The following is a 25564-nucleotide window of genomic DNA, read 5'->3' on the forward strand; positions in this document are numbered from 1 at the left end:
AATTTTGTCAAAATTTTATTTTTTTAGAAAATTTTGCCAAAATTTTATTTCTATAGAAAATTTTGTCAAAATTTTATTTCTATAGAAAATTTTGTCAAAATTTTATTTCTCTAGAAAATTTTGTCCAAATTTTATTTCTATAGAATATTTTGTCAAAATTGTATTTTTATAGAAAATTTTTGCAAAATTTTATTTCTATAGGAAATTTTTGCAAAATTTTATTTCCATAGACAATTTTGTCAAAATTTTATTTCTATAGAAAATTTTTGAAAAAATTTTATTTCTTAGAGAATTTTTGCAAAATTTTATTTCTATAGAGAATTTTTGCAAAATTTTATTCCTATAGAAAATTTTTGCAAAATTTTTTTTTCTGTCGAAAAGTTTTCCAAAATTTTATTTCTATAGAAAATTTTTGTCAACATTTTATTTCTACCGAAAATTGTGTCAAAATTTTATTTCTGTAGAAAATTTTGTCAAAATTTTATTTCTATAGAAAATTTTGTCCAAATTTCATTTCTATAGAAAATTTTGTCCAAATTTCATTTCTATAGAAAATTTTGTCAAAATTTCATTTCTATAAAAAATTTTGTCAAAATTTTATTTCTATAGAAAATTTTGTCAAAATTTTTCGGAGGGTTCAAGTGTGGTTTTTGTTGGGTTTAATAAACTGCCTGAATTTATTCTGATAATTGGTTGATAGTTTTGCTGCAAGTAGAGGATGCTGATGAGAAATGTGGTAATTCCGAAACGTGCGTCCATCCAACCATCTTGCAGTCTATAGGGCTTTGCCCAAATAAATTTGACAAACATTATTTTCCTCTGTTGGTTAAGCTACACTTATAGTTTAGTCAATGTATGGTTTTAAGCTGCAATAAAAAACAACAAATTTTATTTCTATAGAAAATTTTGTCAAAATTTTATTTCTATAGAAATTTTGTCAACATTTTTTTCTATAGAAAATTTTGTCAACATTTTTTTTTAGAAAATTTTGTCAAAATTTTATTTCTATAGAAAATTTTGTCCAAATTTCATTTCTATAGAAAATAATGTCCAAATTTAATTTTTATAGAAAATAATGTCCAAATTTTATTGCTATAGAAAATTTGTGAAGTACCTCTTAATTGGAGAGGAATATTTTGCAAAATCTAAATTTACTATTTTGGTAGAATTCTACCAATTTTGGCAACCGTGATAGGTTAGGTTAGGTTAGGTGGCAGCCCGATGTATCAGGCTCACTTAGACTATTCACTCCATTGTGATACCACATTGGTGAACTTCTCTCTTATCACTGAGTGCTGCCCGATTCCATGTTAAGCTCTATGACAAGGGACCTCCTTTTTATAGCCGAGTCCGAACGGCGTTCCACATTGCAGTGAAACCACTTTGAGAAGCTTTGGTAAGAAATGTCCCCAGCATTACTGAGGTGGGATAATCCACCGCTGAAAAACTTTTTGGTGTTCGGTCGAAGTAGGACCTTGTGTATGCAAGGCGGGCATGCTAACCATTGTACCACGGTGGCTCCCTGGCAACCGTGATGGTAGGTCGTTTTGGTATTGTCCCCATTTAAGCCGACCTTTAGATTTGGCTTGAGGATCCTCTTGGAGAAGCAAATATCATCCGATTCGGTTAAAATTTGGTACAGGGTGTTAGTAGATGACCCCCAACAACTGTGCACCCATTGGTCCATAATTATACATAGCCCCATAAAAACCGATCCTCAGATTTGTATTGTAATAATTATATAATTAGCCCCCATATAAACCGATCCCCAGATTCTAGTTCTTGAACCTGTTGGAGAAGCGAATTTCATTCTATCAAAAGTGACGACAATATATGTGAAAAGATTAGTCCACATTGGTCCCCATTGATTTCAGCAGCATCCTGGAGACGCAAAATTCATCCGATCCGTTTTAAATTTGGCTCCCTATATACCGTCGGTTCATAATAATTTTTACATTCCACTATATAAACCGATCGAGAACTGAATTGGCTTATATACGAATTTAATTTTAAGAAGATTTATGACACCTTGCCATCGGCTAGTGCTACCACAACCCAAGTAAGTCTCTTGTGGATGAATGTATTTAGTAAAACTTTCTACGCAATCCATGGTGGAGGGTACATACGATTCGACCTTGCCGAACATACGGCCGTAGATATTTGTTTAATTTTTATTATGATTTTTTAACAAAGGGTTTCTCACTGTAAAAAAAAAGTTGATATACATACCAATTTTAGTATTTTATCGATTTGAACTAAAATAAATAAAAAAAAGTGGGTTTTACGTAAATAAAGTAGCAAATTCAATTTTTATTTAAAAAAAAAACATATAAACAATAGTAAGTTAATAATAAAATAATAAGCATGACAAAAACGTATTACATTTTTTAATTATGTAAGAACAGAAATTATTTATTTATTTATTCCAATTTAAGTGAATAGGTTGCCTTGGCTGAGTAGATAAGTTATAATAAAATGTACACAAAAAAAAGAAAGCATTTTTGCCCTTTTGTTTTTAATTTTTTTTCAGCAAAATGTATTTTCAAAATCCATGTAACATAGAATAGCTGATTTTAAAATAATATAGAACTATGGCAATATTAAAAAAAATTATAAAAAATGGCTTTCAATTTGTTTTTATTCCCCATTTTCTATTTTACGATTTCACAAAACGCAAAATTCTATATTTCCAAAAAGTCTAAAAGTGATGTAGAAGTTTCGAAAAATTTGTTTTAAATTACTCCTGTGCCGGTGAGAAGTGTCTTTAAAATTTAGATTTATATATTTTTGTAGTTTGAATTATATGGAGAGATGAAAATTTTACTCTTTTTTTCAATAGACAGTTTTTTTAATGGATGAATAAACAAAAATTAATTATAAATTATAAATTAGCATAAAATTAGATTTTTACTTTAATAAGTAAAAAAAAATTCCATACCCCATGTTTTTTGGCCAACAGCAAACTTGACATCAAGTTGAAAACAATAATAGGGGATATCTAAATTTAATCTAAATAGCATCTCCAATGCCGATAAGTTGTACCACTCAAAAAGATACTAGATTACAATGTTTTCAAATGTTTATTATGCTTCATGCTTCTCATGACAGATATTTTTACTTTTAAAAAAATAACTTGGAAAAACTAGAAAACAGTCTTTTTTTATTTTTCCCATTAAAGGAATCGGAAAATAAATATTCAATTAGATGAATCAATTATTTATTTTCGATAAGTGGAATAATTGTAAATGAAAATACGTAGTAATTTGTAAACTAAATCATAATATTTCCAATGACTGTGTCAAGGCAATTTCAAGGTATCAGCTGATTACAATGACTTTCAATTTGTTTTTATTCCCCATTTTCTATCCATTTTCGATTTCTCAAAACGAAAAATGTAATATTTCCAAAAAGTCTAAAACTGATGTAGAAGTTTATAAAAATTTGTTTTAAATTACTCCTTTGCCGGTAAGAAGTGTCGTAACACGTGCATATTACATACTCTTTTTTTTAATATACTGTTACGAATGTAATATTTCTAGATTTAAGTTTATTTAAATTAGTTTACGTTAATTTAAATTTCAAATTGTAACGATAAAATTACGTCATAACTTGTTAGAGTCATTTCTTTATTTTCTAGTACCTTCTTAAACATCTTTTGTGTTTCCAATCGTTCATTGTAAAAGTAACGCCTTTTGTTTTATGCCTGCACGACATCTACCTAATCTAGTAGAATGCACTAGATTATTAGCATAAGCCTAAAAGTATGTGTGCCATATCACCTATAAAGTAACGCCGATAGAATATTCCAGATGGCTGTAGGCAATGAAGAGAACCAGTTGAATATGTGGTGTTAGATAAATTGTACAAGATAGTTCTAGATGGTTGTAGGCCAGACTATCCAGAATTTTCGAAATCGTCAAATCACGGTATATAAGCCCCTGGCGGAGGGAGCAGTCAAGTCAGTCGTAAGCTAAAGTTTATACAGTACACATCGTAGAGCAAATAAGTGAAACCAATCAGTTAAACAAATAAATTGTAGATTAACGTTATTGAAAAGAACTGTCTTTTTAATTATCGGGTAATTAAATACGCCTCAATATAAAAACGTAACAATACAGTTTTTTTTAATGGATGAATAAACAAAAATTAATTATAAATTAGCATAAAATTAGATTTTTACTGTAATAAGTAAAAAATAAATCCATAACCCTTGTTTCTTTTTCGTCAACAGCAAACTTGACATCAAGTTGAAAACAATAATAGGGGATATCTAAATTTAATCTAAATAGCATCTCCAATGCCGATAAGTTGTACCACTCAAAAAGATACTAGATTAGAATGTTTTTTTTTAATGTTTATTATGCTTCATGCTTCTCATGAGAGATATTTTTACTTTTAAAAATTAACTTGAAAAACTGAAAGACAATCTTTTTTATTTTTCCCATTATAGGAATCGGAAAATAAATATTCAATTAAATGAATATTTATTTTCGATGAAGTGGAATAATTGTAAATGAAAATATGTAGTAATTTGTAAACTATTATTTATTCATTATTAATAATTAAAGCACTAGCTACAAAGGCTATCGGCTTAATGACATTACTTGTCCTCATCATTACCAGGTGCTATAATGTGAGCTTGGTCGAGATATGAGCAAATAAAGTGTTTTGCATAAAAGAAACAACACATTTATTTGCTATATGGTAGTAGTTCTGAAAATCGCATGTATGTGTAACCGAAACCGTCTTGTGATGCTTTGCCATTATTCCCAAGCATATGATAATGCTGGGGGTAATGGCTTAAATGCTCTTGGTAATCAGTTTTTCACCTCAACTACTTACCCAGTTTTTGCTGGGTAAAGGGGTTTTAGGCGTTTGTCATCTTCCCCTACCAACCCTACGGGAAATTGGTGCAAATTGTCACTAACGGACCTATCACAGGACTGGTGGTACCGGTGATCCAGTTTGTCGCAGTTTTTAAATAGTCATAATTTAAAAATTTCCATACTCGCTTGATATAAAAAATCTTATTGGGTGTACACATTTAGTGAAGTAGAATTACCAGAATAACCTATTGTTCAATATATTTCAAAAGTTTTTCATTTCTGGTTAGATTCGGATAACCGAACTGAAACAGATTCCTAAGAGTTTGTCCGAGACTGGTTCATGAGGACCTGTCTATGGAGTGCTACTACTAAAATGTCCCAGGATCGAGTCCAAGATGTGTCCTAAAGTGTAAATTTTAAAGTGACCGGTGCCTTCCATACGTCTTGACCAGAACTACACAAAATTTTTTTTTCTGATTCAATCACGAAATTAATTTATCCAATTTAATTGAAATGTCTTCAATCACAGAATTGATAGTATCAATTAAAAATTTAATTGACAGCCAATTAAAAAATTAATTGATACTATTAATTTGTGTGATTGATTTTTGTTTCAATTAAAAAAATTGTTGAATCAATTAAATTTTTAACCCTTTCACTATCGAAATAAACCTAATGTTAAAAACTTTTATTTTTCTTCTGTTTTTACTTGTAGAACAAAAATTTTCATTTTGAAAACTTACCTCAATTACTTCAAGAGCTATATGAGGTTGTTCTGAAAATTTGATTCATGAATTGTGACCAAATGGCCTTACGAAAATAAGTGCTATTTGGCCTATAATATATTTTAAAGTGTGAGAAAAAATACAAAAAAGAAACCGTAAAAGTATCAGCTAAAGTTTTTGTATAAATGTCCATTTACTAGAAAAATTGTTACAAATTTTCGTATTTTTCGTTTATTGTTAAAGAAGTTTATAAAAATGTATTTTAGACCTCACCAATATGGACAATATTTATAGCTTATGTAGATTAAAGCCTCTATTTAAAAAAACATAAGAGAAATAAATCGAAACTAAGTGGAAAAATAGAATTTGGTGTCTTTTTCGAATGTCCTTCTCAGTGGACATCGGTAGTGAAAGGGTTAATTGAATATTTTTTAAAACTAAATTAAGATTTTAATTGGAAAAATGTTGGTGAATTTTTTTCTGTGTACATGTATCGCTTTCGTGAGGTCTCACACCTAAACGGTGTTCTGGACGATACTTTACGACGTCACAGACCTGAAAAAGGGTACACGAACAACATTTTTTCTGTGTGGGCCAAGTGTACAGTTATCGTCTGCAGAAAAAACTCCGCGATTATTCCGCTTTCCGATAAAGTGTTCCCAAGAGAGAGTTATAACATCAAACTTTTTGAGAGATGTGAAGAATGTATGTGTGTGTTGAGAATTTTTGGTCGAATTATAAATTTTTCGGATCACGGCAGTCGATAACGAGTTTTATTGATCAAAAATTTTTCCGATTGGTAAATTGCTATCGTAAAACATTTTTTACTTGTTTTTTTACATGGGTTTCACCATATAGGAATAGTAAATATATTAGTTTTTTAATTTTTAGTAAATTTACATATAATGAACACATTCTGAATATTAGGACTAATGCAACTCGAATAAAAGTTAAACAAAAATTGGTCATAGTTGAGTTTGGGAGCGAGAATCCAAGCTTGGCAAAGAACCATATGAAAAGTGCAAAGGCAAGAGCGATATCCAAGAGATTGTGCACACAAAAATTTTTTTTTCTGATTCAATCACCAAATTAATTGATCCAATTAATTTTATAATTGAAATGTCTTCAATCACGAAAATGATAGTATCAATCACAGTTTTAATTGGTCATAGAAAAAATTCTTGATTAAAAAATTAATTGAGTTTTTTCAGTAAATTTCAATTAAAAATCTAATTGATGTTGATTGCAAAACTCAATTAATTTATTAATTAAAAAAGGTAACTATTTTTAATTACTTTCTGAATTGGCTTAGAGTTTTTATTTGGATTAACAAATGGTTGTTTGAAATACATTTTTAATTAAAAATTAAGAAAAAAAAAATCAGCACTTTTTTTTAACTGAATTAGTCTTCCGAATTTGATTAAAAAGTTAATTGTATCAATTAATTTTTTAATTAAAAATTTTAAAATTTTCAATCATTGACTTAATTAACTTAATGTTTCTATCATGATTAAAAAGTTAATTGTATCAATTAATTTATTAATTGAAAAAATTTCCATCTTCATTTAACTTTTTAATTGGAAATATTTTGTTGATTTTTTTTCTGTGTGATTAATCAATTGCCATGACAACATAACGCTTCTGGACCACCTTGTAAGAATAGTGAATGATGAAAGCTTCCACTGGCCAAATGGTTTAAGATGGGAGACAATTGTAAAATCGACAGAATTGCCGTTGACATTCCATCAAAAAATTTTATTGCTCCAAGTAAAAAATTGAACGCCTCCTTTGTCAGCCTAAATCGTCCATTGAGCCTTCAAAAAGGTGACTTTCTAACAGTGCACACTATTTCAAACCCTTGAACTTAAACCAATGACAATGGTTACACTCTTATCCCGTATTATTGTATATTCATCTCATCCTTCAATTTGAAGGAATGTACTACAAGAAATATGAGTCCATAAGATATAATGCAATACAATTCACTTTTTACTTTGAACTCTTCAAAAACATTCCGTTTTGTGCCGCTAACTTAATTTAGTCATTTCATTTGGTTCTGCTTCGTTTTGTTTTTCTTGCTAATGACAATGTTAGAGAAATTGCATCAAATTTCAATCGAATGCCGTGAGTAGAAAATGAAGCCGACCCATTTTCGTCGGCAGAGGCTGACACTAAATTTTTGCCTCATGCGGCAGCAGCTTGACGGCTAAGCCGATATAAATTTATCCACTCGGCGTCGAACAATCATCCATTATACAATTAATTTGAAGTTATTCTAATGGTAATGAGATTAGTTGTACAAACAATCAACAACAATCAAATTTACATTTCATTAAAATTTTCTGATCTAAACTTTTGCGAAACTATTACAGCAGCTTGAAATTGATTGATTGTGGGTGGAAGATTCGACATTTTGGCAAAAAATATGACAATTAATTACCCTTATTCCTGAAGTCGCCGTCGCTCTCGCCGTCGATTTTTGTCGTATGTCGCTTTTAAGTCGTCTCGTCATTCAATTGGTATTCCTGTGAAGTGGCGACGGCGACGACGACGATTACTTTTTGTACCAATTACAATACTCGGTAATAAAAGGCCGATATCACTAGAAAACAATCAGCTGATGTGCAAAAAAAAATGAATTTTAATTTTTTCGGCTTAAAATATTTTTATTTCCGACGCAATTCTATGTCGGAAAATCAAGGAAAATAATTAATTTGACGTGGGAAAAAATGTGGATATATATTCAAGGACAGTTAAAGCTTCCAAAACTATAAAAATGGAGACGACGCTTAGATCAATGGCACAAGGATCATCATGAAAGAAAACAATCAGCTGATATACAAAACTGAATTTTAATTCCAATTTTGACTTGGAAAATCAAAATAAATGATAAATTTGACTCGGGGAAATGATTTAGATATCTACATTAGGACAATAACAAGATCCGGCATATACAATTGGAACGACGTTGACATTATGTGCCCAAGGATCATTCAAAGTTCGTGAAGGACACATTTGTTATCTAAGTTTGGTGCTAAATAAAATACATTGGCCTTGAAGGGTTTCTATTAAAAATAAATGGAATCTTTTTTATAAATGAAAATCAACACGTTTACTTTAAATGTACAGTGTTCTTTTCTATGATGTGAATGTGATGACCATAACTGCTATATATACTGATTTTTTCCCATTTTTTTTTTTTTGTAATTGTTGAACATTAGTCAATTTACCTCTTACCAATTTCTATTTTTTAAATTTATTTTTTCAATTGTTCGATTAATAAAGTCTAAAAAAACTTCTTCAAAAATTAAACACTAAACTCGTCGCTTGTAAATTTAAAGGCGACAAAAAGCGACGATATTGGTGACAAAAAGCGACACCAGGAATACCGATTTTCTTCGATAGCAGAATATATCGACGAACGGAATACCAATTAGTGGCGACAGAGGAAAAGCGACAAAATGCGACGGCGAGGGCGACTTCAGGAATAAGGGTGAATAATATATTTTTCTAATTTAATTCGATATTTTTAAATTGAGTCGAAATGAGTTGACATATTCGGCGGCAGCGTCGACTGGCAAATAATGGTCGGCGCGACTCGGAGGCTTCATTCTCTGGCCGTGAGATCCAAACTTTAAATCGTATCGACAATTTTTTCGATACGATTATGACTTCGATATCGAATGCCGTGATTAGAAACCCTAGCTAGAAATAATCAAGCAAAACACTAGAAACTTAAGCAGTTATACATTTGAAACAAAAAGTGGGCTTCGGTTTCGTCTTCGGTTGAAATCTATATTCGGTTAAAATGGAAAACATTTTAACCGAATATAGATTTCGACCAAAAAAAGTTCGTTTCGGCCGAGCTATAATCGTATAGGTCGTACTGTACTACACACTAAATTTTTTTCTCATTCAATCATAAAGTTAATTGGTCCAATTAATTTTTTAATTGAAATATCTTCAATCACGAACATGATAGTATCAATCATAATTTTAACGGGCCATACAAAATATTTGTTTAAAAAATTAATTAATTTGTTTTGAAAACTTCAATAAATTTTTTAATTGATTTAATTAAAAATTTAATTGGTGTTGATTGCAAACTTCAATTAATTTTTTATAATTGACTCAATCAAAAATTTAATTGATGTCAATGGGAAATTAATTATTTAGTAATTTGTTCAATACAATTTTCAATGAACTTTTTAATTAAATCAGTTTAAAACAAAAATTGAATGTTGCAATCGACAAGGGTTAAATTTTTAAAATAAATTTTCAATTGGAACAATTAATTGTTTAATAAAAACAGCGAATTTTTTAACCAACTTTTGTGTTCTTAGTTGAAATAAAAAAGTGAATGTAATTATTTTTTTCTTTTTTAATTAAAACGTAGCTACAGAATTTTTTTTTTCATTCAATCACGAAATTAATTTTTTAATTGAATCAATCACTGTTTTAATTGGGCATTGTGGGTCCATGAAAATCCAAATCAAACGCACAATTGGTTTTTTTTATAAGATTTTTTTAATTAGTTTTTAAAAAAATTGAGAATTAAAATATTTTTGTTTTTTTGTAAAACGAAAATCTCTGTGAAAAAATATTATGAAAAAAGCAAAGCTAAATTGATTTAAAAAAATTCTATCTTTGAGAAGTGTGTTTGCCTCCACAGGCATCAAAAAAACTTGATTAAAAAATTAATTGATTTCATTAGAAAATTTCAATTAATTTTTTAATAGGTTGAATTAATAATTTAATTGATGTTGATTGCAAAACCCAATTAATATTTTAATTAAAAACTTAACTACTTTCAAACACTTTCTTTCTGACTTAACATTATATTTAGTTTGATTAAATTTCCATAATTATTTAGTTGACTTAGTCTTCCGAGTTTGATTAAGAAGTTAATTGTATCAATTAATTGTTTAATTAAAAATTTCAATCAATGACCTAATTGACTTAATATTACTAGTTTTATTAAACAGTTAATTTTATCAATTAATTTTTTAATTGATAAAGTTTTCATCTTCAATCAACTTTTTTATTGGAATTATTTTGGTGATACAGTCGAAGCTCTGTTTAACGAATATCCCATTTAGCGAAAATCCAATGTAACGACTATCCAAATTCTTAACATCGAGTATTCCAAATAACGAACAGTTGAACAAAATTTGCGTTCTATTTGACGAAAATGTTTTTAATCTAAAAAAAAAAAAAAAAACAACAACAAAAAGTCAGCAATATTTGACGATTGTGAGAATGGCTTAATCCTCTAATGCCCCAATTTTTTTGCCAGCTGATTAAATTTTCAATGTTAACGACACGAAAGCAAGAAAACTAAACAAGAAAAATTTATACGGTAAAATTCAGTATATGCTGCAAAGCCTCTTGAACAGTTTTAACTAAGTTTTCTTTTTATTTTACCCATTTTTGTTGTCTTAAGGTGTGTTTTACTAAAAGCTTCCTTATTAAATGAAGACCGCCTAAAGGCGGGCTTGGGCATTAGAGGGTTAAGTCCTTCGGAAATGTCCAAGTTAGGTTAGATAGAGTGGCAGCTCCGCTACGGGAACTTAATCTACCCCAGAACTGGTACAGGACTACACCCTGGGGTGAATGACAGGTCTTCATGAACCAGTCTGGGACAAAACTTTTGGGAACCGGTATTACGTTGATCGTCCCAATTGCACCAAAAAGAAAACCTTTTGGAATATGTTGACCCATAGGCAAATGTATAGAAAGAGTATAGAAAGCAATAAATTGCATGAAAAGTTAAACATTGCGACAAATTGAAGCACTGGTCCTGTGATATGTCCGTTAGTGGCGATATGCACCAAATTTTCGTAGGATCGCCAGTTGGACAGGTGGTAAATATATTCTATATTTAGCACAAGGAACCTACTTCTTATAGCTGAAGAGCAACTATTATATACACAGACATGTCAACATCATTACTGAGAGGGATAAACTACCACGGTCGAAACGGCTGGGACTAATTCTATGCCGACAGGAGCAGTAGAGTAATGGTGTACGTAGGACATTTTAGGAAGATGTTACTATGAACACTACCTATGCCTGGCCCATCATGAAACCGTCTTAGAAGTTACAGCACACAAATATTGACATGGGTGCATATAGGCGCTCATGAGACAGCGAATCTTGGATCCACTTTTCAAACTAACCTAGGTTAGGTTAGGTGGCAGCCCGATGTATCAGGCTCACTTAGACTATTCAGTCCATTGTGATACCACATTGGTGAACTTCTCTCTTATCACTGAGTGCTTCCCGATTCCATGTTAAACTCAATGACAAGGGACCTCCCGAGTTGGTTAAACTGAGCTTCGACTGTATCTCTTTCTATGTACAGTGCACTCGCGGTAACGTGAACACGCTTTTTCATACACTAACTACTCCGTAACGCCGACAAACATGAAATTTGACGTTAAAGGCAGATTCACATTGGCAAGTACAATTTCAAAAACACAAATGGAATTTTTTGGTGATCTAGTTTGGCTTTTTTCGTGAATTTTAAATATCAATTTAAATTGCTGTATAATTCCGTACCCACTGATATTTTTCCCATCCCCTTTTTTAATTTTTTCATGAAATTAAATTAAGTTTTTAATAATACTAATAACAAAAGGGCTGTTTTCTTTTTGCACTGGATGCAACATTTGTATGGGCTATCCAGAACATCGTTGCACTGGTGTTCTATCCAGAACATCTCATCAGTGCAAGTCGCGCCGATGTTGCCAGATTGTATTTGGATAAAGTGACGCTTCTTCGATTCACAATAGCAATTTATTGTGACTAATTTATCGAAAAACATGAAATTCAAAGTAATACAGTGGCATAAATAATCGCAGCAGTAAATATTTATTACTAATTGAAGCATTTCATACTTTAAAAATGCAAGATTTCACTTCTTTTCTGTGATTGTTTTTAAACAGCTGATGACAGTGTTGCATATTTTTGGAGTTGTCCAGGATAAACGAGTACTCTGTTTTATTTTAGTCCTTAACGGCTTAGCATATCCAGTGCTAAAAGAAAACAGTCCTAAAAATAAAAGACAATCTCGCTAGAACGTGTAAACCTTCCGAATATGGATATGTTTTGTTCTGAAATTCGCTGAAGTTCCCTAACGTGAACATTTTCGCTAACGTGAAGTCTCTTGGTTTTAATTATAGTTTATGTTACCGCGAGTGCACTGTACTTTCAAACACTTTCTAACTGACTTAATATTTTTAGTTTGATTAAATTTCCATAATTATTTAGCTGATTTAGTCTTCCGAGTTTGATTAAAACGTTAGTTGTGACAATTTTTTTTAGTAAAAATTTAAAAAATTTCAATCATTGACTTGTCTTATTGTTTCTAGTTTGATTAAAAAGTTAACTGTATCAATTATTTTTTTAATTAAAAACGTTTTGAGCTTCCATGAACTTTTTAATTGGAAACATTTTGGATATATTCATTTCTTCACCCTTATTCCTGAAGTCACCCTCGCTCTCGCCGTCGCTTTTTGTCGTCTGTCGCTTTTAAGTCGTCTGGTCATTCATTTTGTATTCCTGCAAAGTGGCGACGGCGACGACGATTACTTTTTGTACCAATTACAATACTCGGTAATAAAAGGCCGATATCACTAGAAAACAATCAGCTGATGTGCAAAAAAAAGAATTTTAATTTTTTCGGTTTAAAATATTTTTATTTCCGACGCAATTCTAAGTCGGAAAATCAAGAAATAATATTTAATTTGACGCGGAAAAAAATTGGATATATATTCGAGGACAGTTAAAGCTTCCAAAACTACAAAAATGGCGACGACGCTGAGATCAATGGCACAAGGATCATCGTGAAAGAAAATAATCAGCTGATGTGCAAAACTGAATTTTAATTATTTGTGTTTAAAATGCTGTTTGTTTGTAATCCAATGTTGACTTGGAAAATCAAAATAAATGATAAATTTGACTCGGGAAATGATTTAGATATCTACATTAGGACAATAACAATATCCGGCATATACAATTGGAACGAAGTTGACATTATGTGTCCAAGGATCATTCAAAGTTCGACACAATTGTTACCTAAGTTTGGTGCTAAATAAAATACATTGGCCTTGAAAATAAATGAAATTGAAAATCAACACGTTTACTTTAATTGTATAGTAGGGCTGTGATACCCTAAGACGTGAAGGACTAAAAGAAAACAGAGTACTCGTTTATCCAGGACATCTCCAAAAATGTGCAACACTGTCATCAGCTGTTTAAAAACTATCGCAGAAAAGAAGTGAAATCTTGCATTTTTAATGTATGAAATTCTTAAATAGTAATAAATATTTACTGCTGCCATTATTTATGACACTGAACAACTTTGAATTTCTTGTTTTTCGATAAATTTGTCACAATAAATTGCTATTGTGAATCGAAGAAGCGTCACATTATCAAAATACACTGTGGCAACATCGGCGCGACATGCACTGTTGAGATGTTCTGGATAGAACACCAGTGCAACGATGTTCTGGATAGCCCATACAAATGTTGCATTCAGTACAAAAAGAAAACAGCTCTAGTGTTCTTTTCTATGATGTGAATGTGATGACCATAACTGCTATATATACTGATTTTTTTCCCATTTTTTGTAATTGTTGAAGATTAGTCACTTTACCTCTTACCAATTTCTATTTTTTAAATTTATTTTTCAAATGTTCGATTAATAAAGTCTAAAAAACTTCTTCAAATATTAAACACTAAACTCGTTGCTGGTAAATTTAAAGGCGACAAAAAGCGACGATTGTGGCGACAAAAAGCGACACCAGGAATACCGATTTTCTTTGAGAGCAGAATATATCGACGAACGGAATACCAATTAGTGGCGACTGAAGAAAAGCGACAAAAAGCGACGGCGAGGGTGACTTCAGGAATAAGGGTGCTTAGTTAAAAAAATCAATAATTTTTTTAACTGACTTACGGCCATTTTCATGTAGCTCCGTTAGGCTTTAACTGTCAGTTAACAGAAAGTAAATTACAAATATCTTTTCTCCAGTTAACTTTAACTGAAAAATTTCTAGCAGTTAAGCTCCTAACTGGCATATAGAATGTATAGGCAAGATGACAGATATGTCCATAGATCGGTTTAAAAATTAGTTAGCTAACGTAGCACTAACGGAGCTTCATGAAAATGGGGGTTACTGTTCCGAGTTTGAGTAAAAAGTTAATTGTATCAATTATTTTTTTTTTAATCGAAATAAATTTCATATTCAATTAACTTTTTAATTGGAAATATTTTGGTGATATTTTTTTCTGTGATACACCAAAAAAAATTTTTGGGATTTAATCGCAAAAAATGATAGCAAAAAAATTAAAATTAATTAATTGATAGAATTAAAAAATTAATTGATACTATGGAGTTTTGTAATTGATTTTTGTTGCAATTAAAAAATTTGTTGAATCAATTAAATTTTTAATTGAATATTTTTAAACTAAATTAAGATTAAAGTCTAAAGTTGAGTACTATGTTCAATTTTCAAGCAGGAATCCAGCTTGTTTTCACGGTTACTTTTTAAAATTAATTAAACTATAAAAATAAAATCGTTCAAAATCAATTCCTTAGATTTTTTCCTTTCATTATTTCACAAGACTTTATAAAAATATAATCGTCTTCATATAGATTTGTGTACTTTTATGCCCATGTTCCCAAATCCACTTCCAGGTGAATGTGAATCAATTCCACGATTTTGGTGTCTTATAATCCACTTTCACCGGAATTTTCGTGAAATCAATTCAATTGCAAAAGTCTTGGCGAAAGTTGAATTATGTCCACGATGGGTGTATTTCCGGTTAAAAAAAGTACTCGCGTAAAAAATTTGAAATGTTTTATATTTAATACATGAGTTTTATTAAAAAATAATAAATTATAATAAGTATTGATTCCACTTATTTCGATTTCCGCCTTAGTGAATTTTTGGGTGATTTGTACAACCCAGCTGGTTACAGAAAAGTTCAAAAAAGAACGTGGAATTAGGAACACCAAATTTTCACGTTCGTGGATTTGACGTGAATAGTGGAAGTGGAATTGAAGTGGATATCGGAACATGGGTGTTAATTTAGTGTTTTGGTGAAAAATACGAACATAGTACTCACCTTAAAGTGGCAATATTTTGGTGATATTTTTTCTGTGATATATAATTTCAAGATTCGAAGTGGAACCACCTGTTTTAGCAGTTGCTTTGGAAATAAATATTGGAATTATATCCATCCTAGTTTAAATGCAATTTTGAGAAAAAAATAATAATTGCATCATTTTTCATTATTGTTTTTAATTTTAGCATTTGAACTCGAACTTAGTACCCACCTTTAAGTGGAGGGGGGGGATTTAAATTTAGAAAACTAAGGTTAACTTAAAGAAGTACTAGAAGCACCGCTCAAAGTTTCCCATAGTGAAGAGAATGGTTTAATTGTAGATAAATATTTTAAAAATTATTTTCAATTTGGTTAGCTAATATTTTGTTTAGTTTATATCTAATTGAGATAACATTTCTACAAATATTATATCTTCATAATTTATGACTGCGCATGTTTCACAATTATTTTAAAACAATTCAAATATGATAATAAAATTGGGTTTTCAAGGACTACTTAAAATTATGACAATGCATGACGTCTTCGTTCATATACTTCACGTGCAGTATAAAATTTTAAATTGGATGGTTGTATTAGATTAGACGATTTGTTATGATTTTTCATTGGCGACGGTATTAATTTCAATGTTGGAAAGATATCACTTTGATAATTGATTTCTGCAAATTTTTGTGGTTCAAGAGATTTAGATTTAGGTACTTCGTTGCTATTGAGAGTTTGCTTAGCTATGTTGGCATACGTTGGTTGCAATGTAGCTGCAGGTAATGATGACGATGATGGCGACGTCTGGGTGTCATTTAATGATTCTTCACCGTCTTGTTTAAGAAAACGTTGCAAAAATGATGACTTTGGTTTTCGATCAGTATCTGTAGGCATTGTTGTGCAGGAGGAGAAGTATGAATCAAATGAATTGTTACAATTCATATTAAAATTGATATGTTCCAAAGGATTTGGAGTAAAATATTCATTCGATGTATTTTGATTATTCAATGTTGGTGTTTGTGGTGAACGATATGGAGTATTTGATTTATTTTTATTATTCCCTGATATCTGAGAGTGACATGCAGTGGCAGCTAGCGGTGGGTAGGGATCATTTGTGTTCAAATATCGATTTGTATTATAGGCGGAACTGTAAGCAATATTATCCTCCATAAATGATGCATAGGATTCATTTGTACTGCCACTATAATTGAGAGCATTTTGGTTGCTTGATTGATCAGCATAATTTTTCTTTGTATTAGTGGGCATTGTTCTTTTGTAATCTTCATAGTCATCCAAAGCTGATCTAAAACTATCCTGATCACATGATGACTGATATAAATAACTACTTTGAGTTGAGTTCGGGGTATAACCATATTCATCCTGGGTTACATCGGCTTCACTTTCTATATAACCGTTATCATCGTCGTCGTCTTCCTCCTCTTCATGTAGTTTACCATACTGGTGCAGACGTTCTGCCTTCCATAATACTGCATGGCGATTTGCTTCAGCATTTTTATAGCCAGCACTAAGATCATTCGAGGACATGGAGCTATTGGTGGATGAATTGGAATTATTTAAAATGGAATGATAGGAACTGGAATTAGTATCTTGTAATGATTCACTATCTCCTCCTGATGAAGACTGGGACGACGTTTGCGGCTTCAATTTAAAGAGATTATCGTCAAAGAAAAGTGGGACTTTTTTTCTTCCATGTTGTACAACTTCTACCCTATCTTTGACAGGATATGATGCCAGTGTTGCTCCCCCATTCAATGGCTTTTCTACGCTTGGTCCAACACCGAAATGTCTCATCATCGAAACTATTTCTTTTTCAGATTCTTTTTTGCAATCCCAATCTTCCGACGAAGGTTGTTGACCAAGATGTTTAGTGCCCGATATACGCTGCACTTGTTCTATCAAATGGAGGCGATTATTGAAGTTTCCAGTGGCTTCATAAACAGCTCTATTTTCTTTAATTTGCCGTTTTTTCTTTGAAGCATATTCTATGTGGTCTTGGGGACGTGGAAAATGTGATTGTGGTTCAGGTTCCGACAATGTTCCGAATACAAAATCATGATCCGGTTGCAAATTAATAATTTCCTCTTCAAAATCATTTGATGGTTTCCAAGGCATTATGAGGTAGAATTATTTGATAAAGAGTTTTAAGTTTTTGAATACTTGATTTTTGTTTTTTTGGTGGGAAGTTATCTGAAAATTATAGAATTTGTAATCTGTTGTGGTTCAAATTTTGCTTTCCAATTTTACATATGATAAAAACGAATTAATCATGAACTTTGCTGCAATCAAAGGCGAGCTTTAAATATTTTCCTATATTAACATTAATTTGATTCGTATTATATTTTTTACATAATAAATTTCAAAATTTTATTTCTATGGAAAATTTTGCGAACATTTTATTTCTATAGGAAATTTTGTCAAAAATTCATTTCTATAGAGAATTTTGTCAAAATTTTATTCCTACAGAAAATTTGGTCAAAATTTCATTTCTATAGAAAATTTTGTCAAAATTTTATTTCTATAGAAAATTTTGTCAAAATTTTATTTCTATAGAAAATTTTGTCAAAATTTTATTTCTATGGAAAATTTTGTCAAAATATCATTTTTATAGAAAATATTGTCAAAATTTCATTTTTATAGAAAATTTTGTCAAAATTTTATTTTTATAGAAAATATTGTCAAAATTTCATTTTTATAGAAAATTTTGTCAAAATTTTATTTCTATAAAAAATAAAAAATTTTGTTAAAATTTTATTTTTATAGAAAATTTTGTCAAAATTTTATTTCTATAGAAAATTTTGTCAAAATTTTATTTCTACGGAAAATTTTGTCAAAATTTCATTCCTATAGAACATTTTGTCAAAATTTTATTTCTATAGAAAATTTTGTCAAAATTTTATTTTTATAGAAAATTTTGTCAAAATTCTATTTCTATAGAAAATTTTGTCAAAATTTTATTTCTATAGAAAATTTTGTCAAAATTATATTTCTACAGAAAATTTCAAAAATTTATTTTTATGCAAAATTTTGTTAAAATTTTATTTCTATAGAAAATGTTGTCAGAATTTCATTTCTACAGAAAATTTCAAAATTTTATTTTTATGCAAAATTTTGTTAAAATTTTATTTCTATAGAAAATGTCAAAATTTTATTTCTTATTTTTATAGAAAATTTTGTCAAAATTTTATTTTTATAGAAAATATTGTCAAAATTTCATTTTTATAGAAAATTTTGTCAAAATTTTATTTCTATAAAAAATAAAAAATTTTGTTAAAATTTTATTTCTATAGAAAATTTTGTCAAAATTTTATTTTTATAGAAAATTTTGTCAAAATTTTATTTCTATAGAAAATTTTGTCAAAATTTTATTTCTACGGAAAATTTTGTCAAAATTTCATTCCTATAGAACATTTTGTCAAAATTTCATTTCTATAGAAAATTTTGTCAAAATTTTATTTTTATAGAAAATTTTGTCAAAATTTTATTTCTATAGAAAATTTTGTCAAAATTTTATTTCTATAGAAAATTTTGTCAAAATTTTATTTCTACAGAAAATTTCAAAAATTTATTTTTATGCAAAATTTTGTTAAAATTTTATTTCTATAGAAAATGTTGTCAGAATTTCATTTCTACAGAAAATTTCAAAATTTTATTTTTATGCAAAATTTTGTTAAAATTTTATTTCTATAGAAAATGTCAAAATTTTATTTCTATAGAAAATTTTGTCAAATTTTTATATCTACGGAAAATTTTGTCAAAATTTTATTTCTATAGAAAATTTTGTCAAAATGTAATTTCTATAGAAAAGGGAAGTACCTCTTAGTAGTTGGGGAGGAATATTTTGCAAAATCTATCGAAACATCAAAAACAAACAACCAAATAGTAAAAATTACCTTTTTTTAATTCTACTAACTGTGGTTGTTATAGACTAGCGTTTGAGACACAACAGTAATGGGCGACCAAGCTAACACGAAAAAATACGGCAAGCAAACAGTTGTTCGCTGGCCACTCTTGTCGGTGGAGCGTTCACATCTTTTATTGCCGCTGCTCTTAAATGTTCACATTTTGTCAAAATTTTATTTCTATAGAAAATTTTGTCAAAATTTTATTTCTATAGAAAATTTTGTCAAAATTTAATTCCTATAGAAAATTTGGTCAAAATTTCATTCCTATAGAAAATTTTGTCAAAATTTTATTTCTATAGAAAATTTTGTCAAAATTTTATTTCTATAGAAAATTTTGTCAAAATTTTATTTCTATAGAAAATTTTGTCAAAATTTTATTTCTATAGAAAATTTTGTCAAAATTTTATTTCTATAGAAAATTTTGTCAAAATTTTGTTTCTATAGAAAATTTTGTCAAAATTTTATTTCTATAGAAAATTTTGTCGAAATTTTATTTCTGTTGTAAATGTCAGAATTTCATTTCTACAGAAAATTTCAACATTTTTATTTTTATGCAAAATTTTGTTAAAATTTTATTTCTATAGAAAATGTTGTCAAAATTTCATTTCTATAGAAATTTTGTAAAATTTTTATATCTACGGAAAATTTTGTCAAAATTTTATTTCTACGGAAAATTTTGTCAAAATTTCATTCCTATAGAAATTTTTTTTCAAAATTTCATTCCTATAGAAAATTTTGTCAAGATTTTATTTCTATAGAAAATTTTGTCAACATTTTTTGTTTTATTGAAAATTTTGTCATTTTCTTCTTTCATGTTGTCGCAAATGTGTTTTATGTTATCGATTTCTGTGCATCAACTCTGCGAATATTGGATGCGTCCAGAGTGATCTGGTGGTGAGTCAGGTAGGTTTGGCCGGTCAATCGAAAAGGTGACACGTCAGCTACGCTTCTATAAATCACTGATAGGTAGGAACTAGGGCCTGCCGCCCTTGCCTAATAATATGGTGTTTTCTGTTCTTGTTAATAATTCGCTTTTTTTGCATTTTGCCAGAAAAATTAATTTTCAGGCTCTTTTCTAAAAAAAAAAAAAACAGGCAAAAGTGCAAAAAGGCTTCAAATTCTGTTGTGAAAATAGTGCAACGCATAGAGGCAAATTGCGGGCATTTTCAGCACTGCCGACAAACGATAGTGCTGAGATTGCCATGTTTCCTCCTTTGAATTCTTTTCTGCCCGCTGAAATGATTTCTTTTAGGTTGCTGGCAACATTTTAAAAATGCGCAGAAAAAATGAAGACAAAGTTCTTTTTTCTGTCGGACCAAAACTACCCCATTCTGCTGTTGGCAGGTCTCTTTCCTGAGATACTTTGGGCAGTGGTCGGACTCCGAGAACAGGATTAACCCTGTAGTTTCGCACAGCTTCAACTACAGTATCCTCATGAATCTCGTCCACATCTGCTCTCTTTTTTTAACGCTGGATCTCGCCATCTTTTGTCTATCTAAAAGATGGTGTGTAGATGGCTACTGCGATAACAATCCACGAGATACTGCTTGGACAACATATAATTGTACCTACGCACAGGGAGAATCATGGTCTCCAAGATGTAGTTGCCCCGCGTTGATGTAAATAATGTAGGTAAATTTTTTGTCCCGGAAATGTCCAGGAGATATTGTCTTGAAAACATAATTGTGCCTACGTACGGACAGAGATGGTCTGTATCAAATTTTTTAAGGTTTGCGACTGCCGCAAAGTTGTAAATGTCGCATACACGTCGTAAATGTAGAAAAAGTAGCAAACGTCGCAAACTCCTAATACATCAGACCCTTCAACTAGGCGGCGAATGAAATCCAAGATGATGATATATGCGAAGAAGTTTCAATTCTCAGGAATGTTCATACAATTATTAACGAGTTTAAAAAACTTGAGAATAGAGTTATTTCAATTGGAAACTAGAAGCCAAAATTACTATGAACTACTCGATGGTGCAGTAAACGTGACGGTCTGTACTCGCTCATAGTTAACCTTTCACAAATTACTGCAGAAACTAGAAGGAAGGAAAACTACTTAAGTCTTGCAAAAGTGCATTGCACTTTTTGGCTTATTAGAGCCAATTTCCATACTAATTAATTTTCAAAATTGTAGCTAGTCATTCGTTGATGCAACTAAAGCTTGGATGGACATTATGGACCACGAAAACCAAGAAGTTGTTTGAAGTTGTGAATGAGAGATGTAAATCTAGTAGTTTTGAATATATACAATATAAAGCATTTTCTGCTTACCTTTTATCGGGGAGCTTAACTAAATTAAATTAAAATATATTCACAATTTCTTTAATTGAAAATTAGGTTTTCTACACTAGGTTTACGACTTTTGCGACATACGTATTATACCGTCGTAAACGTATGTCGCAAAAGTCACAGTTTGCGGCAGGCAAACCCTGCGTACGGAGAGGATCATGGACTACCCATAAAGATGTTTCAAATTAATGTTTTTTGTAGCTTGGTGTGCTGATTCTAACAAGTTAAAATGTTTACTAGTATCTAGGCGTTGTCTAATAAAATAAATATTCTCTTTAAAGGTGAGTACTGCGTTCGGGTTTCGAGTTGAAAATCACTTTATTTTCGCGATTGCTTTTCCTGAAATATTCCAAATTATAAATGAAAACAAACATATTCTTGCAAAGTTTTGCCGAAATCTAGAGCGGAAAGTGAACATAGTACTGACCTTAACATAAAAGTCTATCTTCTGACCTTTCGATTGAGGTATTACGTGTCTTCATAGGTCAAGTTTTAGCGAAGTTAGGTTAACCCTAGGCAGCTTATCTACGTCTGAGAGACGTATGCGTTTTTTAGTTTTTCGCTCTCCCTCATGAAAATGAGTACGGAAAATGTGATTTTTTTGTTACACAATAAATAAAAGTTTAGCCAAAAATGCGTTTAAATGACAAGGTTTTGTATATAAAATCGGTGTTAGTACAAACATTTAAAACAAAAATCCACAAATTTTGTCCACTTGATGACAAACTATGATACGTCCCACAGACATATGTTTAGCTTATCCGTGACTTTCAGTAGGTTAAGTAGCTTGGTGTGCTGATTCTAACAAGGTAAAATGTTTGGTTGTATCTCGAAAAGTCTTTGTCTAGAAAAAATTTCCCTTTAATATAAAAGTCGATCTTCTGGCCTTTCGATTCAGGTATAACGTGTCTTCATAGGTCATGTTTGAGCAAAGTTAGGTTAGGTGGCAGTCTGATTTGATTCAGGCTCACTTAGACTATTCAGTCCAATGTGTGCAGAATTATCAAGCTTTGAGAAATTAGTATTGATCTTTGACCTCTGCGTGTCATTTTAGTTTAGCATAGTATAGTTTACCACTGACCGACCAATTGCCTTATAAGTAGTTAAGAAAGTTTCTTTGTCCGCATTCCAACTTGAGGACCTTGTTTCTACCGAGGAGCTTATCACAAATTACAGTGGCGTGGGCCAACGACTTTTTAGTTTCTTTTATGCCCAATGAAAAATAAAACCTTGACAGAATACTTGCCGAAGTAACAATGAATTTACATATAAGTTTGGAATTACATGAGAGAGAACAGAAAAACTAACGGCATATTTACCGTTTATTATTTTGAAAGCATTATTTGTCTCTCTTTCAATATGAGAAGTAAGCTCTACAACAGTTTTGTTGTTGTTTTTGCACTTAAATAGGAGGGAAAAAACAGAGTTGTATTTCCTTTCATAAGATAGCTATATAATTCAGATTGCCCAACGATTTCAATAAAAGTAAGCCAATCTCTGACCGCATTTGATCATGTGAGTCCAGATGTTCAATAGTCTTGGGCAAAATCGTTCACCGTAGTGATTCGGACTCATCGTTCCTTTTGTACAAAGGAACTAGTTCCTTCAAATCGTTCCATCGTTCCTTTTCGTTCCGGATTTTTATAATTGTCATCACTGTCATCTACTAAAGGCAGACATGACATTGTTTGTTTACTTTGTGTAACGAAGTTCGTGGTCAATTGAACGATACAAAAATATGGAAAATTTAGTGAAATTACTTCAAATAGTTTATAGTAAGAAAAAATAATGAAAGGAATGGAAAATTTAAGGAAGTAACTAAACTCAGGAAGCCAAACTCTTTGGATGGATTGTTGCATTTAATAATACTACACTCTGTGCAAAATTATTCATTGCAAGAAATTACGATTTTTTTTGTCGTTTTCGAAGAGCATGAGATGAAATTAATGATTCTATTAAATAGCAGCATATCAATCAATGATTTAAAAACATACGCGCCAAAAATGAATGAATTGGCAAATAGCTCAAACAGAAGTAAAAAAAATCAAACTGCGATCCGCGGAACGATGGAGCGCAAATTGAAAATTAAACTAAATGACAAAAGGAACGATGAGAACGAAAGAGATGGAACTAGTGACGGTCGTTCCTTTTAGTGAACCGTTCATTGGAACTAGTTCGTTCCGAAACGACACAAGACTAATGTTCAATACACTTCGATTTTTATTTCTTTTGTTATGTATAAGATATTCCGGAGTCGAATTTGATCTCGTTTGCACTTTCTTATTATTATTCAATTGCAGATAATTGTAGTTCTTTATGCCATGTTTAGTTGGATCTTCTGAGGTCAATGCTCTGTTTTATCAATTTTCCCTACACCTCTGAAGTTTCGATGTTTCCTATTCTACATATCGGAAAAAAGTTGTATTTTCATTTTGCTGAGCCAGCACAATTTCTTTGATTCTTCGAAAGTTTTACCTTTGTTCTTCTAGGTAGTTCTTTTGGCATTATGTACATATGTACATCAAATGATGAAATTCAGCAATTAAATGAAAAATTTCTTTAAATACGAAAACTACAACACAAAGTTTAGATTTAGTTTTGACAGATCATTAAAACATAATTTAGGGTGATTTCAAGCACCATGCTTATAAAATTAGAAAAGAAAAATTAATTCGTTTTTATCATAGGGTTTTTTCTCAAAAAGATAACAGTAAATCTCTCTTACGTTGTTCTTGCTTTTCAATCGAGGCTCATCACAATATCGCTTTGATAATATCCAGTTGCCGAACACGCATGCTCTTCTTCTTCATCAACAGCAGTCTGGGCTTGAGTTTTCTTTTGCTTTTTTCACTTATAGCTCCAACATAGGCAATTATTTGCTATTGCTTCAGGTATTATTGTAAAGTATTTCACCACTTAATCACAAAATGAATTTATTTTCAATGCTTTCTTGATTTTTTTAAAAAGTCCACAAAACAAAATACTGTCTGCACTCAATAACAAAAGAAACCAAAGTAAATTTGTTGTGGCAAATTATGGTACATGTGTGTGTGCGCTCGCGTGTCTGTTAATTGTAAATAACACATGGTTGTATATTCTAGTAATACAAAAGAGCATGTAACCCCCCAAGTCTAATACAATTCGTTTATTTTACCAAGCACTTTTCTGAATTGAATTCGTATGTGAAATTTTTTGCAAGCAATTGCAATGCAATTTCGATCATAGTTTTATCCAGGCTTTTTGTCAAAGATCTCAACATTACGTGTGAGCCACCCATTACGGACAAACATCGAAACGAACGAACAAACATACACACACATCCAATCGCTTCAAAGCCTGTATGCATGTAGATACAGATAGTTATCTTTCAATAGAATCGAAATGAAAAGATAAATAGCAAATTTTTGTTAAACCCCAATTGATTTTTTTATAAATAAAATTAAAAACTCTTTTTTCTTTATTAAGGTAAGTACTATGTTCGCTTTTCGCGTTGAAATTTTCGCGGTTACTTTATTAAAACAGTTCAATATAAATCAGATAAATTAACTCAATTTATGCACAGTTTCTTGTTCCCCTAGATTTCGGCAAGACTTTACAGGAATAAGTTTGTTTTCATTTATAATTTTGATTATTTAAGGAAAAGTAATCGCGAAAATAAAGTGGTTTTCAACTCGAAAAAGGAA

General features: G+C 30.5%; 2 protein-coding genes across 5 annotated transcripts in view; both read right to left on the reverse strand.

Moving 5' to 3' along the window:
- grp (serine/threonine-protein kinase grp) overlaps nt 1–25564 on the reverse strand; it is a 180553-nt gene that overhangs the window by 154353 nt on the left and 636 nt on the right. Inside the window, exon 2 of one of the 2 annotated variants that reach the window (XM_075297042.1) lies at nt 2230–2255. The exons of the other annotated variant lie outside the window; for it this stretch is intronic. The gene's annotated coding sequence lies outside the window, so the exon portion shown is untranslated. The remainder of the gene's footprint in view (nt 1–2229; nt 2256–25564) is intronic. 2 annotated transcript variants of the gene reach the window in all.
- Nucleotides 15837–25118, reverse strand: squ (squash). 3 transcript variants are annotated; one of them, XM_075297037.1, is made up of 2 exons: nt 24607–25118; nt 15837–17895 (listed from the first exon to the last, which is right to left on the reverse strand). In XM_075297037.1, exon 2 carries the CDS (start codon nt 17795–17797, stop codon nt 16187–16189), a length of 1611 nt encoding a protein of 536 aa, XP_075153152.1. In that variant the 5' UTR covers nt 17798–17895; nt 24607–25118; the 3' UTR covers nt 15837–16186. The 3 variants fall into 3 exon arrangements, with proteins under 3 accessions (XP_075153152.1, XP_075153151.1, XP_075153154.1); XM_075297036.1 differs by having other exon boundaries at nt 15837–17872; nt 24607–25116; XM_075297039.1 differs by lacking the exon at nt 24607–25118 and adding an exon at nt 22963–23077 and having other exon boundaries at nt 15837–17872.

The sequence above is a fragment of the Haematobia irritans genome, chromosome 2 (genome assembly GCF_050003625.1).
Source record: "Haematobia irritans isolate KBUSLIRL chromosome 2, ASM5000362v1, whole genome shotgun sequence".
NCBI classification, from domain to species: domain Eukaryota; kingdom Metazoa; phylum Arthropoda; class Insecta; order Diptera; family Muscidae; genus Haematobia; species Haematobia irritans.

What these genes read in the sequence shown, in the direction of transcription:
- squ (XM_075297037.1), bottom strand. Translation starts at nt 17,797, where the DNA reads ATGCCTTGGAAACCATCAAATGATTTTGAAGAGGAAATTATTAATTTG.